The 16,366-nt window shown below is 58.8% G+C and overlaps 1 protein-coding gene across 5 annotated transcripts in view; it reads left to right on the forward strand.

Moving 5' to 3' along the window:
- The window catches only part of KIF19 (kinesin family member 19), a 29,563-nt gene extending 13,514 nt beyond the window's left edge, over positions 1-16,049 (forward strand). The window contains exons 3-20 of one of the 5 annotated variants that reach the window (XM_034942818.4): positions 2,049-2,159; positions 2,802-2,889; positions 3,196-3,332; positions 4,395-4,520; positions 4,959-5,153; positions 6,575-6,721; positions 7,975-8,097; positions 9,405-9,570; positions 10,615-10,789; positions 10,921-11,119; positions 12,094-12,364; positions 12,446-12,567; positions 13,048-13,181; positions 13,423-13,528; positions 13,721-13,808; positions 14,389-14,786; positions 15,010-15,169; positions 15,410-16,049. In XM_034942818.4, coding sequence (XP_034798709.2) covers positions 2,049-2,159; positions 2,802-2,889; positions 3,196-3,332; positions 4,395-4,520; positions 4,959-5,153; positions 6,575-6,721; positions 7,975-8,097; positions 9,405-9,570; positions 10,615-10,789; positions 10,921-11,119; positions 12,094-12,364; positions 12,446-12,567; positions 13,048-13,181; positions 13,423-13,528; positions 13,721-13,808; positions 14,389-14,786; positions 15,010-15,169; positions 15,410-15,540 — 2,877 coding nt within the window. In that variant the 3' untranslated portion in view covers positions 15,541-16,049. Of the gene's footprint in view, positions 1-2,048; positions 2,160-2,801; positions 2,890-3,195; positions 3,333-4,394; positions 4,521-4,958; positions 5,154-6,574; positions 6,761-7,974; positions 8,098-9,404; positions 9,571-10,614; positions 10,790-10,920; positions 11,120-12,093; positions 12,365-12,445; positions 12,568-13,047; positions 13,182-13,422; positions 13,529-13,720; positions 13,809-14,388; positions 14,787-15,009; positions 15,170-15,409 lie in introns of all 5 variants that reach the window. The other 4 variants (XM_034942817.3, XM_055101468.2, XM_034942819.3 and 1 more) reach the window with 4 other exon arrangements.
- Positions 16,050-16,366: the final 317 nt, after the last annotated feature.

The following is a 16,366-nucleotide window of genomic DNA, read 5'->3' on the forward strand; positions in this document are numbered from 1 at the left end:
GGGTAGTGCATGAGAACAGGGACTATGGTCCAAAGGGACCTCAGGCAGGTGCAGGGCCTGTGGAATCCCAGTGACCTTCTCCACGGTGAGGGTGGGGTTGTGGGTCTCGACTTGATGGCAGAGTCATGGGTGCGGGGAACAGTTGGCCACTCTCAGTCTCCACCCCTGTCCTCTTAACAGCCCCTTGAACAAAGACTGTTGAGCTCTCGGCACATGCCCAGCGCTGTGCCCAAGCACATTACACATTGTTCCAGGGTCTTCCCAGCCCTGCAGGTGGATCATGCTGCTGTCCCATCTGACAGAGGAGGAGATGGAGGCTCAAGCAGGTTATACCAGGCCCGACCACCAATAAGAGGTCACAGGGGCCTCAGTGCCTACCCTGATTCTCCTTTGCTGCCCCTGCTCCTCTCATCCTAAATCCTCCAAACTCAAGCCCTCCCACGCATCTTTGAATGTCTCCTGTCATTTCCATGAATCTGGCATTGTCTCTATCCCCACCCATACCCTAGACTAGGGGCCCCAGCAAGGACGCAGCCTCCTTCCTCTGCATCTCTGCATAGAGCTCGGGACAAGGCTGAGTACACACCAAGTGCACAGGGGCAGAGGCGGGGGCAGAGTGGAGCAGGCCCTGAGATAGTTCTAGAAAATGGGCCCCTCAGTTACCTTTGGAGGAGGGGAAGAACCCGGCCAGGACCCTTCTGTGTCTCAACACACATGCCAGCAGGTATGCACACACACACACACACACACACACAGTGCTGCCACTCCTACCCTGCAGGGAGGGGAGCCCCAGCTGGGATTGGCCCACCCATGGCCTGTCCTGGCTGCCAGCCCAAGCCCCTCTGCCTCCCCTTCCACTCCCAGCTCAGGCTCAAAGCTGCAAAGGGCCACTGGAGCAGTTCCCTCACAGCCCTCTCAGCTGTGAGTGGAGTTCCCCAAGCCCAGCGTGCTGACCTCATCCCTCACCCAGCTGCCTGTGGCTCTTTGCCCTGTCCCAGGCTCTGCCCTGGAGGGGTGAGGCGGGGCAGGCAGGGCTGTAGCAAGGTGGATAGGAGTCAGTGGACTTTGAACTCAGAGCCTGGTTGGCACCCTGGGTCTCCCCTTGCTGATGTGTGACGACCTGGGGGGTGTGACTCCTTTGGACCCTGATTTCCTCATCTGTAAGGTGGGAGTCATAGCTGCCCTTAGCCTGGGGTCATGGCTGGGGTTAAAAGAGACTGTGTGAGGCCGGGTGTGGTGGCTCATGCCTATAATCCCAGCACTTTGGGAGGCGGAGGCTGGCGGGTCACTTGAGGTCAGGAGTTTGAGACCAGCCTGGCCAACATGGAGAAACCCCATCTCTAATAAAAATACAGGTGGCACACGCCTGTAGTCCCAGGTACGCTGGAGGCTGTGGCAGGAGAATCACTGAACCCAGGAGGTGGAGGTTGCAGTGAGCCGAGATCACACCACTGCACTCCAGCCTGGACAACGAGCAGGACTCCGTCTCAAAAATAAATAAATAAATAAAAGAGACTGTATGTGTGGGTGCTTGCAACAGGTCCTGACACAAAATGAGCCCTGACAGATGCTGCCCGTTCTTCTGTTGCCCCTCTCTGGCAGAGGCAGCATGGGGGGTGTTGAAGTGAGGGGCAGGCCCCCAGGGTCTGGGCTCGTGGTAGCCTGGGCATCACCTGTGTGTGCTCTGCTCCCCTGGGGCTGTACTGGCCTTGCAGAGGCAATTGCTCGTTGTCAGGAAGGTGTCCCCTTTGGGCATCCAAGGCCAGATGATGGCGAGCCTGACCCGACATGGGAAAGCTGAAGAGGACAGGAATGGGCTCTGGCTCTGAGACCTACCTCCAGTGGGACCTGGGCCCTGGACTCCGGCCTCTGGCCCCTCCCATCTCTTGCCCATGTCCTGAGGCGACGAGGGCTAGGTTCAGAGCCCAGAAGGGCTTTGTTAACTCTGATCGACAAAGGGGTTAACTTTGTTAACCTTCCTGAGGGTTGACCTCATCGGGGCCCGGGGATCCCAGGTGACCATGGGCCTCCCTCCGGGGACCTTGCAGATGGTGGTTCTTATGGACCCAGTGGAGGATCCCGACGACATCCTGCGGGCGCATCGCTCCCGGGAGAAGTCCTACCTGTTCGACGTGGCCTTTGACTTCACCGCCACCCAGGTGAGGGAGGGCCTGGGCTGGAGACACGCAGGAGCCCCTCCCCACCCTTAGCCCCACTCAGGAGGGGCCCTCCACGGCCCCTGCCTTTGAACCTCAGCCTCCACTCCACCTGCTCACCCTCTGTTCCTTGAGCCTTCCCCATTCAGGAAGGTTCTCATGCACACAAGGCACACACACCCGGCCTCCTGCAAGGATGCACTGGGGTTGGCACTCAGACACCACCCTACACGGTACACCTCGCTTGGCTCCTACCGAGCTGGAAAAGGAGCTTGAAGGCCATCTGGTGTGAGGAGGACAGGGGCAGAGGGTGGGTTCGGCGAAGCTGACACCCTCCTCGAGGACCCCCATCTCGCCCATCTGTGGGACGCTCCCAGGAACAGATGTGATGCATCCTCAGGGCGGGGGGCCAGGAGCCAGCTGTGCAGGGAGGCGTCTCAGGTGTCCTGGGCTCTCTTTCAGCCTGACGTCCCCCACTGTGAGTGTAAGCAGAGACATCCCCTCCCCCACCCCCCACCCCCACTTATCTTGGGGCTGGGGCTCCAGGGACAGAAACCTCTCCTATCAGAGGTCAAGAAGAGCCAGTGGGTGCCTGTGCTGTGCCCCGCCTGTGTCCCGGCCCCTGACAGGCTTCCTTCCTCGCAGGAGATGGTGTATCAGGCCACCACCAAGAGCCTCATCGAGGGCGTCATCTCAGGCTACAATGCCACTGTCTTTGCCTATGGCCCCACAGGTAAGGGGAATGCCCAGACTGTGGGCGAGGACTGCAATGCCCCTGTAATCTCCGTCACCCTCCAACTAGTCTGACCCCGGCTGGAGCAGGAATCCAGGATGTGGTCGCTCCACATCTCACCCGGGGCCCTCCAGCCCCAGAGGCCCCAACCCGAGCCGGGGCATCATCCTCCCCAGTCCCCACCACCTCCCTGGCCATCTGAGAGGGCCCAGCCTTGAGGACAAACCCCGGTTTCCAGGAGTGCCTGCCCAGCAAGGCCTCCCTCCCAGCCCCACCCCAGTCACCCTCCACCTTGTTCTGCCCCAGGCTGTGGGAAAACCTACACCATGCTGGGCACAGACCAGGAGCCTGGCATCTATGTTCGGACCCTCAATGACCTCTTCCGTGCCATCGAGGAGACCAGCAATGACATGGAGTATGAGGTCTCCATGTCCTACCTGGAGGTGAGTCCCCCAGCCTAGGCTCAGATGGGGCTGGCCTCCCTCCCTGGGGCTGGTCACTGTGCAGCTTCCTGGGGCGCTCATCACTGCTGCCCTCCTGCATGCCTACTGTGAGCTCCACTTTACAAACATCGCAGGCTCATCAGAGAGGTTAGGCAACTAGGCCAATGTCACACAGTAAGCGAGGGAGTGGGGATTCAAACTCAGGACCCTGCAGCTTCAAGGCCAAGCTCCGCCCTGTGCCACACTCACCACCTCACCATCCTCACAGGCCCATTCCTTAAAGCAGACCCTGTCTGCCCTGCCAGGCTGCCTCCAGCGATTCTGTGTATGTGGGTACAGTGAAAACTGAACACACATGTACAGTCTGGAACCTGTGGGCCTTTGCCACCCAGCCACAGCCTCCTGGTGCCCACCCCATGGGAGTGCTATCACCAGACAGTGATGGGATGTCAGGGACTGGGGAAGCTCACAGAGTCCAGAAGAGGTGGGAGGCTGGACTTCATCTGGCTCCTCCGGGAGCTGATAATCTCCTGGGTGACATCTTAAGGAGGCAGTGAGGCACAGCACCAGCAGCTGCTGGCCAACAAGGTGTTGATTCAGCCAGCAAGACTCACTTTACGGGGTGGGGGTGCCCCCAGAAGGAGCACAGGGGTTGCCTAGCAATGAACAGGGCTCCTCACTGGGTGGGGGAAGGGGGTTCTGGTCATTGGTCAGGTCCCCACACAACTAGGTCAATGTCACACAGTAAGTGAGGGAACGGGGATTCACACTCAGGACCCTGCCCGGTGCCCAGCCTGTCTGGAAAGGGGTGCTCCTTGGTTTCGAAGCCTCCTGTAACCTTGGCTCCAGCAGCCCGATGTTTCCTGTGGATGCTGAAGCCCCTGACCCCATAGGAAGGAAAGGGCCTTTCCTCCTAATCAGGGCTCTTCTGAGAAGAGCCTGGGCTCAGGAAGGGTGAACTCTTGTGCCTTTCCTGCACGAAAGGAAAGGGGACTCAGCCCTGGCCTTGACCTCCTGCCCTTAGTCTCCCTTCCCCCACCCCTCCCCCACCTGTCCCGTCAGATCTACAATGAGATGATCCGGGACCTGCTGAACCCCTCCCTGGGCTACCTGGAGCTGCGGGAGGACGCTAGGGGGGTGATCCAGGTGGCCGGCATCACCGAAGTCTCCACCATCAATGCCAAGGAGGCGAGTTTTGTGTGGCCAGCCTGGAGCCGCTGAGAGGAAGCTCACCGCCTGAGGGGCAGGAGGGGCGGGGACAGAAGCCAGGGAGCTGCTCCCCACTCGGCTGAGGCTGGGACAGACAGGCAGAATCCTGAGTGGCAGCAAGGAGGGGACTCACACCTGCCCCAATGCCCCCACCACGCTGACCCTGGGAGAGTAACCAGGCAACACTGCCTCTCCATGTACACAGAGACCCTGACCTCCAGAGAGCCGAGGCCCACCCCAGGCCTCTCAGCACACGGAGCCCAGCCCACTCCAGCCTGCCCTTTCCCAGCCCACTCCAGCCTGCCCTTTCCCAACCGCTCAGACATAGGACCCTCCCTGCTAGCCCCCTCGGGGGCTCCTCTCTGCCGGAGCATCTACGGCAGTCACTAAGAGCTGCCTCTCCTCCCTCCCACCCAGATCATGCAGCTGCTGATGAAGGGGAACCGGCAGAGGACCCAGGAGCCCACGGCCGCCAACCAGACGTCGTCCCGCTCCCACGCAGTGCTGCAGGTGGCCGTGCGCCAGCGCAGCCGGGTCAAGAACATCTTGCAGGAGGTGCGGCAGGGCCGCCTGTTCATGATCGACCTGGCTGGCTCAGAGCGTGCCTCCCAGGTGAGGCTGGGACCTGGGCTGGGCAGAGGAGGGAGGGTTGACCCAGGCAACAGCGGAGGGCAGGAATGGTGACTCCCATGCAAGGCCAGCACCACGGGAACAGGGGAGACAGGTTGGGAGGTGGGGACAGGGACGCTGGCATCTCAGCTTCGTAGGAGTTGGAGCGGGGAGGGTGTCACAGCGAGGTGGAGGGGATGAGTGGAGACCCCCGGGTTAAGGAAGTGAGGAACGTTCCAGAGGAGCAGGGTGGGGTGGAATGGGGTAGGGCATCCCGGGAAGAGCCAAGGAGCTCTTGTGGGAAGGGGAAGGAGGATGGGGGTTTCTCCAGGGAAGGAGACTGGGGCTGCCCTAGGGGAGGGATCCGGGAAGACAATGAATGGGCCCAAAGGAGTAGTTACAGGCAGGGAGAGACAAGCATCCCCTGACTGGGAGGACTTGGGACATCCTGGGAGAGGACCCAGCCAGTCACATCACGAAGAGGAGAAGGTCCCCGTCACCCACTTCTGGCAGCATCTTTGTCCCCTCTCATGAAGCTTGGCTTCGTGGCAGCACCTTTGTCCCCTCCCATGAAGTCCTGCTTGCCGAGCTCTGCAGCCTTGGTGGCAGCACCACTCAGCTGGTGTAGGTCTGGGCTCCCTCGTGCAGGCAATCTTGGGAGTTTTATGGTCACCTGAGCAATGAGGCTGGATGATGTCACCATTGCTGGCACTGGAACAAATGCAAGGGAAATGACAGTGCCGGAAAGAATGAACAGTCTTTTGTCTTTGAACATCTGGGGTCGGATTCGAACAGGGCAGGTTCAAGAAACTTATTCCTCCCTTCCAGTAAAGCCTGGGGGGCTTCCTGGAAGGCACACAGGGGAGAGGCCTGGGAGGAGAGAGAGTGCCCTTCAGCCACTGGAGCGAGCTGGTCCGGCTTCTCCAGGCTGGGCAGAGCCACCTCCTAAGGGGAGCTGCAGGCAGGGCCTCCTCGGCTTTGACATGCTCCTGCAGGCCCAAGAAAAGGAGAAGAACCTGCCCTCCGCCACCATGCACATGTGCACGCGCTTTCCTCCTTGCTCCCTGGAGCACCCTCTGGAGCACCAGTGGTCCTGCCGGCTCCCAGCTGAGCTGCCTGGAAAGCAACCTCCCTCCCATCTCATCCATGGCACTGTGTGTCAGGCCGTGCCACGGCACCTGCCCTGAGGAGAACCGGCCATCTCAGCCCTCCTCAGAAGCTGTCAGCCCATCACTCTTGTTCAGAGGCCTCCGGGTCTCTTAACCTTCTCCAATGCCCTCAGTGGCCTTGGCAGGAGGACGGCCACAAGGTCCTTGGGGGTTTATTACCCAGGATCACCAGGTCATTCACTGGTGGGGTGACTGGGAAGAAACCCAGTCCCCTGCCTCATCAGGCCACACGTGTGCCCTTTGCTCGCCCCCTAGACACAGAATCGTGGGCAGCGTATGAAGGAGGGGGCCCACATCAACCGCTCGCTGCTGGCACTGGGCAACTGCATCAACGCCCTGAGCGACAAGGGTAGCAACAAGTACATCAACTATCGCGACAGCAAGCTCACCCGGCTCCTGAAGGTACCAGCCACAGCTGGGCCTGGGCACTGGGCACCAAGGGTGAGGCTGCCAGATTAAACAAATGAAAATACAGGGCACCCAGCTAAATTCCAACCTCAGGATACACAGCAAAATTTATTTTAGCGTAAATATGTCCCATGAAATATTTGGGATATTCGTATGCTAAAACAAAGTAATTGCGTATCCGAAATTCAAATTTAACTGGGTATCCTGTATTTTATCTGACGACCCTAACCAAAGGCTGGGCAATGGGAAGGAAAAGGAGCACGTGATACCCCCACCCAGGGCTGTGGGTCAGAGCCGTCTAGATTTGGGGGTGCAGGTGGGCAGTCAGCCTCATGGCCCCACAGGTCTGTTGTTTGGGGGTGGCCTCCTTTGTGCAGGGGTGTCCTTGGCCTTAAATTATAGCAGCATCACTGAGCGCCCACTCCTGGCTGGTCTCTTGAATTCAGTACTTCACTCTATTAGCTCCTTAGATCTCGTCAACAACTCTATGAGTTTGAGGGATTACATTTGCAGATGAGGAAACTGAGGCACAACTCAGTTAGGTAATGTTCCTAAGGGCTCACACTAGTAAGTGCTGAAAGTAGGATCCAGTCAGAGGCTTCCCTGGTCTAATATCAGAGTCACCGCTTACTTAACATTGCCAGCAGCTGCCGTCATGACTGCACCTAGAAGCCGGGGAGGTGGGGACAATTGCAAAAGGACTGCCCCCTTAAAAAGCAAGGAAAGCCGGGTGTGGTGGCTCACGCCTGGAATCCCAGCACTTTGGGAGGCCGAGGCAGATGGATCACTTAAGGTCAGGAGTTCAAGACCAGCCTGGCCACCATGGTGAAACCCCATCTCTACTAAAAATACAAAAATTGGCCAGGCATGGTGGCAGACGCCTATAGTCCCAGCTACTCGAGAGGCTGAGGCACGAGAATTGCTTGGACCTGGGAGGTGGAGGTTGCAGTGAGCTGAGACAGCGCCACTGCACTCCAGCCTGGATGACAGATCGAGACCCTGTCTCAAAAAAAAAAAAAAAAAGAACTAAAGAGGTGAATGAGCTTTATTAAGGTTACACAGCTGGTAATTGCTGGAGCAGGGCTTTCTTCCTCCCAAGCCTCACACCATATGACGCTCAGCAGCCGGGTCCCTTAAGTGTAAAGAGACAGAGAGATTGCACTCGCCAGGGAGGGCATCGTGAACAGCCTGGCAGGAGGAAGGCCTGAGGAGGCAGTCCCCACTGACCACAGCCACCTCCCATCCAGGACTCTCTGGGAGGAAACAGCCGCACAGTGATGATCGCTCACATCAGTCCTGCGAGCAGTGCCTTCGAGGAGTCCCGGAACACCCTGACCTATGCCGGCCGGGCCAAGAACATCAAGACTAGGGTGAGGGCCCCTGGACCGTCCACCAGGACACACCTTCCTGGGCTGAGATTCAAGCCCCTGGGCTGATCCCTGCCACCCCACTGCACTCTCTGGAACCAGCCACTGCTGCACTGGCCTCATTCCCTAGTTGATCGTCACCTGTACACTTTCCCTGCACCTCCAAACCCTGCTCCTCTGCCGGGAAGCCGACAGCCCCCAAGGGTCCCCGCTTCCTCCAGTCCCAGGACTGTGCTCCCCCTGCCTCATCCCCTCTTCTCTTCCCTTCCTCGTCTTCAGATGCTCATTTAGACCTTTGCATTTCCAAAGCACCTCTTCATGATGGTCATCACAGGAGGCAAGCTTCATTGAGCACTTGCTCTGAGCTGTTTCACATGCTACCTCCTTTGATCCTCAAAAAACAGCAGTGTTATTGCGGTTCCCATGTACAGGTTAGGACAGCAAGGCTTAAGGAAGTTAAGTGACTTCCCAGCTGGCCAGTGATGGCGCTGAGGATGGAAATGAGATCTGCCCCGTTTCCAAGTCCGTGTCCTCACCTGTCTGTAAGCATGTCGGAACCCTTGCCATCCACTTAGAAATCCATTTCCACCTGTTCGTGTGTGGAGGAGTGGGAATGGATTCATGTATGATAGCATGTAGGGAACATTCTCCCAACACCTAACACTTGCCAGCTGCTGCCCTGAGGGCTGTAAGTTTTATTCCAACCCCTCAATGGGGGACGGGAGACACATTCTTGAAACAGCTCATTGATGGTTCAGAATATTCCTAATAGCAGGTAAATGATGCCAAAGGTAGGTGCTGGGGCAAGACAGGAACAGGAGGTGGGGGTGGCCTGGTGGGGTCCAGTGGAACTCTCTGGAGACTGTGAGTGGGACCCTGAAGGCTGGGAGGACATTCCAGAAAGGTGGGAGCAAGGAGAGCACAGGTTCCAAAGGCAGGAAGGGGATGGCGTCTGTGGTGGGTATGGGGAGAGCAGGACACGTCTTCAACTGGAGTGGGATGTTCATGCAGGAGCGGTGAGCCCAGAGAAAATCAGAGAGATGGGGGTGGCCCTTCAACAACGGGTGGAGGAATGAGGACGTTCCCCGCAGGCATTAGGAAGCCACTGAAGGTTGATGAGATCTAGCAGTGAGTGTGACAGGAGGTTGTGGAAGTGGAGGAAAGGAGGTTGTGGAAGTGGAGGAAAGGAGGCCATTACTGTCACCCAGAAAGACTGGGGGAGGCAGGGGGAAGAAAGGCCCTGCAGGCAGGCCTCGGTGAGTGCACCTGGGGTGACTGCATCCCCTCCGCTCCATACGTGTTCCCTGCAGGTGAAGCAGAACCTCCTGAACGTCTCCTACCACATCGCACAGTACACCAGCATCATCGCTGACCTGCGGGGTGAGATCCAGCGACTCAAGTGCAAGATTGATGAGCAGACTGGGCGGGGCCAGGCCCGGGGCCGGCAGGATCGGGGTGACATCCGCCACATCCAAGGTGCGCCTGTGAGTCTGTGTGAGTGGCAGCCCCCTCCGGGCAGCCTCATGTTGCTCTGGGATCAGGCCATGTTGTGTTCAAATCCAGAATCGGGCTCTTTCTGGCTGGGTGGTTGAGCTAGGCACTCACCAGCTCTGAGTCTCCTAGCATTCAACTGTTAAATGGGGTTGTGATCTCTGCTTCAGACAGTTGCCAGAGATCACAACCCGATTTCACAACCCCACCTTGGAAGAGTAGGTGGGATCCCATGAGGGAGAGGCACGTGAGCAATGAGCTGTGCAGGGCACACACTAAGGGCTGTGGCGTAGGGCTGCGAGGTCATGCCTGCACCCCCGGAATGGGCTCCGTTTCCTTGTAGACCTGCATATTTGCTATGATGGTTTTCCAACAGACAGTAAAGCTTTTTTAAAAAAAATTTACTAATATAAAGAGAGAGGCAGACAGTAAAGATTTTTTTTTTGAGACAGAGTCTTGCTCTGTTGCCCAGGCTGGAGTGCAGTGGCATGATCTAGGCTTACTGCAACCTCTGCCTCCCGGGTTCAAGCGATTCTTCTGCCTCAGCCTCCCAAGTAGCTGGGATTACAGGTGCCCGCCACCACACCTGGCTAATTTTTGTATTTTTAGTAGAGACGGGGTTTCACCATGTTGGCCAGGCTGGTCTCGAACTCCTGACCTCAGGTGATCTGCCTGCCTAGGCCTCCCAAAGTGCTGGGATTACAGGTGTAAGCTACTGTGCCTGGCCACAGACGGTAGTTTCTAGGGGCACCTTTTTATAGTTGGCACAGAGGTGCTGTAAGGGTTAGCAGGAGCCCAGTTCATACCAAGGAGCTGGGAATTGCTTTTGGGCCACAGCTTGAAGACTCAATGTGGGAGTGGGGTCTGGGAGGATGTAGTAATCTAGGGGGTCTTCCTGGAGGAAGCAGTTGGACAGGAAGTGGGAGCACTGAGTTGGGAAGAAAGGGAGGGGAGGGCCCCAGGTGGGCCCAGGCTTTGCTAGCTGAACTTGCCGCCTCCTCTACCTTGCCCACCCTCACCCATCGGCAGCTGAGGTCCAGCTGCACAGCGGGCAGGGTGAGAAGGCTGGCATGGGACAGCTTCGGGAGCAGCTCGCCAGCGCCTTCCAGGAGCAGATGGATGTGCGGAGGCGCCTGCTGGAGCTGGAGAACCGCGCCATGGAGGTCCAGATTGACACCTCCCGACACCTGCTCACCATCGCCGGGTAAGCCCCCCTCCCAGGACCCTCCAGGCCCCACCCCTGTGCCTGGGACAGAGGAGCACGACCTGTGGCTGTACAGTGTGCCCTGCCCCCATGGCCTGAATGCCCTGTCTCTCTGGGTGGGGCTGCGGCAGCTGGAAGCATGAGAAGTCCCGCCGGGCCCTCAAATGGCGGGAGGAGCAGCGAAAGGAGTGCTACGCTAAGGACGACAGCGAGAAGGACTCAGACACAGGCGATGACCAACCAGACATCCTGGAGCCACCCGAGGTGGCCGCAGCCCGGGACAGCATTGCAGCCCTGGTGGGCGAGCAGAAGCAACTGCGCAAGCAGAAGGTGTCCAGGGTTTGGGGGGACAAGGAGAGTGGGTTTAGGGGACAGGGTGAGCAGGTTTGAGAGGCAAGGCGGAGGGGCCGGGGTGGGGGTAGCCGTGAGACTTGGGAACTCAGGCCACAAATCCTGTGTGACTTTGCTAAGCTCTTTAACTTCTCTATGCGTCACATTCCCCACCTGTAAAATGGGAGCAGTCCATGGTGCAGCCCTCATGGGGTTGCTGGGAAGATTACATAAATGCCTGGCACATACCAAGGACTCAAAAAATGGTAACTAATGTTATAATTAGGGTTTTTCAGGCCGGGCACAGTGGCTCACACCTGTAATCTCAGCACGTTGGGAAGTTGAGGTAGGCAGATCACTTGAGGCCAGGAGTTCGAGACCAGCCTGGCCAACATGGCGAAATCCCGTCTCTACTAAAAATACAAAAAAAAAAAAAAAAAAAAAAAAAAAAAAAGCCTGGTGTGGTGGCTCACGCCTGTAATCCCAGCTACTCGGATGGCAGAGGAATAAGAATCACTTGCAACCCTGCAGAGGTTGCAGGGAGCCGGGATAGCGCCACCGCACTCCAGCCTGGGTGACAGAGAGAGATCCTGTCTCAAAAAAGAAAAATAATAATAATAATTAGGGTTTTCCCAACAACAGATCTTTGCCTTCTGTTCTGGGACATACCCAGACCAAAGGGGCTTTAGGGTATCATGAGCCCTGAGGGGGTCACATGGGCTGGGGTTGAGCAGTTATCCCCCAAGCTGGTTCCAGGGGTGGTTTGCGGTCAGGATAGCAAGAAAGTGGACACTGAGGGGCCACCTTGGAGCAGTCCCTGGTTGTAAGGCCCAAGATTCAGCTTTTAGGGTTGGCCTCAGCCTGGAGCTCCAGACAGATGCCTGGAGTCCGGGCGCTGGAGGGGCGAGGACGGGCTGGGCAGGCGGATCGGACCCCTCTCCCCGCTGCCAGGTGCTGACCTGCGCCTCCTGCAGCTGGCGCTGGAGCAGCGCTGCCGGGAGCTGCGTGCGCGGGGCCGGCGCCTGGAGGAGACGCTGCCGCGGCGCATCGGCTCCGAGGAGCAGCGCGAGGTGCTCAGCCTGCTGTGCCGCGTGCACGAGCTCGAGGTGGAGAACACCGAGATGCAGTCGCGCGCGCTGCTCCGCGACGGTGCGCTCCGCCACCGCCACGAGGCCGTGCGCCGCCTGGAGCAGCACCGCAGTCTCTGCGACGAGATTATCCAGGGCCAGCGGCAGATCATCGACGGTAGGGCCCACGCCCCCGCGCATCTGAGCCACCCGCGGGGGGCCCGCTGGCACTCGCTGAGCCCTGCCCCTTCCCCAGCAGACTACAACCTGGCCGTCCCGCAGCGCCTGGAAGAGCTCTACGAAGTCTACCTGCGGGAGCTGGAGGAGGGCAGCCTGGAGCAGGCCACCATCATGGACCAAGTGGCCTCCAGGGCCCTGCAGGTGGGTGGGCGCCTGGGCGGCCTGAACATGGGCACATGTGCCCAGGGAGGGGCTGATGACCAAGGCAATGCCTTCAGGCAGCTGGAGGGGACAGGACCAGGCTGGCTGGCACCCCAGGGAGCTGACTCCCTTTCCTTCTTACCCCACCCAAAGCCTTGTCAAGCCTGAGTAAGACCCTCCTCCTTGGGCACTCCTGGGCATCACTTGCTCCCACCCAGGGTCTGAGGGTCAGGGCTGGCCATCTGAGATATCACAAATGGCCCCAGCTGCCCTCCCAGGAGACCAAGCATCAGGCAGTGCCACTGGGGAAGCCTAGCAGACCACAGCTTACCCCCGAGGACCCAAACACAAGCCCACTGCCCTTCTGGGGCTCCCAGGCCATCTTACAGCCCTTGTCACCCTGTAAGTCTTTGTGACTCTGTGCTGATTTGGTCCAGGACCAAATCTTCTAACTGCCCACCCTGGCTCCCTCCTCCCCAGGACAGCTCCTTGCCCAAAATTACCCCAGCAGGAACCTCACTGACCCCAGATTCTGACCTGGAGAGTGTGAAGACATTGAGCTCTGATGCCCAGCACCTGCAGAACAGCGCCCTCCCTCCCCTCAGCACAGAGAGGTGAGATGGGGGCCACCTGCCCCAGCCCCCACCCTGTGCCCTGTCCCAGAGAGGCCAACCCAGACTAAGGCTAAATGAGGAACACAGAGCAGCAATGAGAGGGAGCAGGTGGCCCAGGTCTGGAGCCAGGACTCCTGGGTTCTCTCTCCTTTCACAACAACAGCGTCTCCCCTGGGGTGGGGGTGGGACCTCGGTGAGATAGCCTGGTCTACAGCCACTCATCTTCCTCTGCCAACTTCAGTGAAGGCCACCACGTGTTCAAGGCTGGTACTGGGGCCTGGCAGGCAAAAAGCTCCTCTGTGCCCACCCCACCTCCCATCCAGCTCGGCAGCCTGGTGATGCAGGAGGTGAGCTCTCAGTACCCGATGGCCCCACGAGCTCCACTGCAGTGGGTGCGGGACATGGGGGTGGACAGCAGCAGTTGGGATGGACCCTTTCCCAAACGGCACCAGCTTGAGGCCCCGCTGTCTCTGCTGAGTGGGGCATGGGGTCCCTGCTGTGTTTAAGGGTTTCCTCCTCCCAACCACTCCACCCCACAGGCCCCGGCTCAGGACAGCCTGGGCAGCTGGATCAACTCTTCCCCTGACAGCAGTGAGAACCTGTCGGAGATCCCCTTGTCCCACAAAGGTATGTGTGCCCTCTGCTGCCCGGCCACCTCACCTGGCCTTGTCTAAACTGTTCAGATCACCCAGCTCAAAGCCCTTTCCTGCCCTCTGCACTGCCAAGTGCAACCAAGCATTGGGTGCTACACATTCTGTAGAGGCACCATTGCCCCTGAGGATTAGTCAGTCAAGGACACTTAAGAGTCCTCTCTAAGTCAAGGACATTTAGAGAGATGGGGGCAGAATCGGAAATTAGAAAAGAGACATGTGGCATGGAGACTTATGTCCCCCCTCCCCCACCGCCTCCGCTCAGTAATCACTGTAATAGCAAATATCGATTCAATGTCTGCCCCCTGGATAATGTAGGTTGAGCCCATTTCCTCAATTAATCCTGGAAATAACCGATGGCATTAGTTTTACCATCCCCCATTTGCAGATGAAAGTGAGGCTCGGAAATGGGCCCAAGTTTCTCACATAGCAAACCCCTGGAAGTGCTGGGATTGAAACCCAGGCAGTCTGGCTCCTACCCACGTCTGCCATGTCAGAGGAGGGTGTTGAGAGGTGGCCTTGATCTCAGGTTGGATGTTCCCCGTGTCCCGCTGCAGAGAGGAAGGAGATCCTGACTGGCACCAAGTGCATCTGGGTGAAGGCCGCCCGGCGGCGCTCGCGGGCCCTGGGAACCGAGGGGCGACACCTGCTGGCACCCGCGACAGAGCGCAGCAGCCTGTCCCTGCACTCACTGAGCGAGGGCGACGATGCGCGGCCACCAGGCCCACTGGCCTGCAAGCGGCCGCCCAGCCCCACACTGCAGCATGCTGCCAGTGAGGACAACCTGTCCAGCAGCACGGGCGAGGCCCCGTCCCGGGCAGTCGGACATCATGGGGACGGCCCCAGGCCCTGGCTGCGTGGCCAGAAGAAAAGCCTGGGCAAGAAAAGGGAGGAGTCGCTGGAGGCAAAGAGAAGGAAGCGGAGGTCCCGATCCTTCGAGGTCACCGGGCAAGGGGTGAGGCGAGGCGCAGGGGTGGGGTGTCTAGGCACTCCCATAGCAGCTGGAGGCCTGAGGGCTGGATTTCTCCAAAGGCTCCAGGGCACCTCTAGCCTACCCCATACCTGGAGGCAACACCCTCCACAGTCTCTGTCCCCAGCCTAGCATAGTAGCTGGGACAGATCCTGGTAGCAGATCCCTGTGCCGCTCTCGGCCTCACCCCACTGTTCAACCATCACAGCTCTCCCACCCCAAGACACACCTCCTGGGGCCCCATCAGGCGGAGCACATCTCGGACCACAGGATGCCAGTGTGCAGGCACCCAGCCCCTGGTATCCGGCATCTGGGAAAGGTCACGCTACCTTTGGCCAAAGTCAAACTCCCTCCAAGCCAGAACACGGGTCAGTATGGGCAAGGAGGGGATGGGGAGGGGAGGCCTCCACCAGGCAGGGGAGCAGAGAAGACACATTGCATTTCCTGCGCCTCTGGCTGCGCCTTGCTGGAAGCATGGTTCTAGCAGAATACTCATGGGACTGGCATCCTGGGGTGGTGCCCCTAGAGAGTTCAAGGCCACTGGGTGATGGGAGAGGAGTTGGGGAGGCATTCCGAAACCACTGATCCTGCCCCTTTCCCTGTTGCAGGCCTGGGGGACTCCTCACCCCTGGCTGTTCCCCCCAACCCAGGTGGTGGTTCTCGACGGGCTACCCGTGGGCCCCGTCTGCCCCACGGCACAAGCACCCATGGCAAAGATGGATGCTCCCGGCATAACTGAGCGGCCCTGCCTGGAACTGGCTCTCTCACCTCCCAAGACTGAATGGGGTCTAGCAGGGCATGGGAGGTGGAGGCTGGGCAGATGGAGATGACCAGGAAGTAAGCTCAGGATCTCAGCAGGCCAGGGCTCCTGAGACCCAGGAACTGGGGTCTCTGCCCAACCCTCCCATGCTTTCAGTGCCACCGGGGAAAAGAGGTGAGGCCAGGGGACATGGCCAGGACGGCTGGGCTCCCTGGCTTCCCAGCCCTGGACAGAATGCTGTTGCCAAAACCCTGCACAGCCCTGAGGCCAGCCTCGGCCTTGGAAACGGGGGAAAGCAGCTGGCAGTGAGACGGGGCTCCTGGCCCACGTGTGGGGCACGGGCATCCTGGATGGTTGGGGAGGCGCTGACAGGCACTTCACATATTACAATTGGGGATGTGGGTGAGGGAGGGAATCTGGTTTTGTTACTTGGCAGTGGTTTTTTCTCACTCTTCCTTTTTAACAATAAAATCCCATTTGGGTCTTGATGGTTGTGTTGGAAATTTGACCTTGTCTGGAATGTGGGGTGGCCATGACTAAGATTCAACCAACTCCCGCTCCCCCCGGTCCCCATCTACCCCTGGCTCGCTGTATAGCACCAATCTACAAATACCTGGGGGAGAGGGGTTTTTCTCTAGATCCTGAGGCCTCTCCCCATGGTGGGGCTAGCAAGGTCCGTTATGTCCCTATCCCACTGGCCTTCACACCTGCCCAGGCACCCTCCCAGGAGAGGTCAGGGACTTGAGGCGGCCCAGATGCCAGAAAGTCTCACAACCCAGATGAGGCGGTTGCCCCTCGAGGTCGG

This window comes from Pan paniscus, chromosome 19 (genome assembly GCF_029289425.2).
Source record: "Pan paniscus chromosome 19, NHGRI_mPanPan1-v2.0_pri, whole genome shotgun sequence".
NCBI lineage: Eukaryota > Metazoa > Chordata > Mammalia > Primates > Hominidae > Pan > Pan paniscus.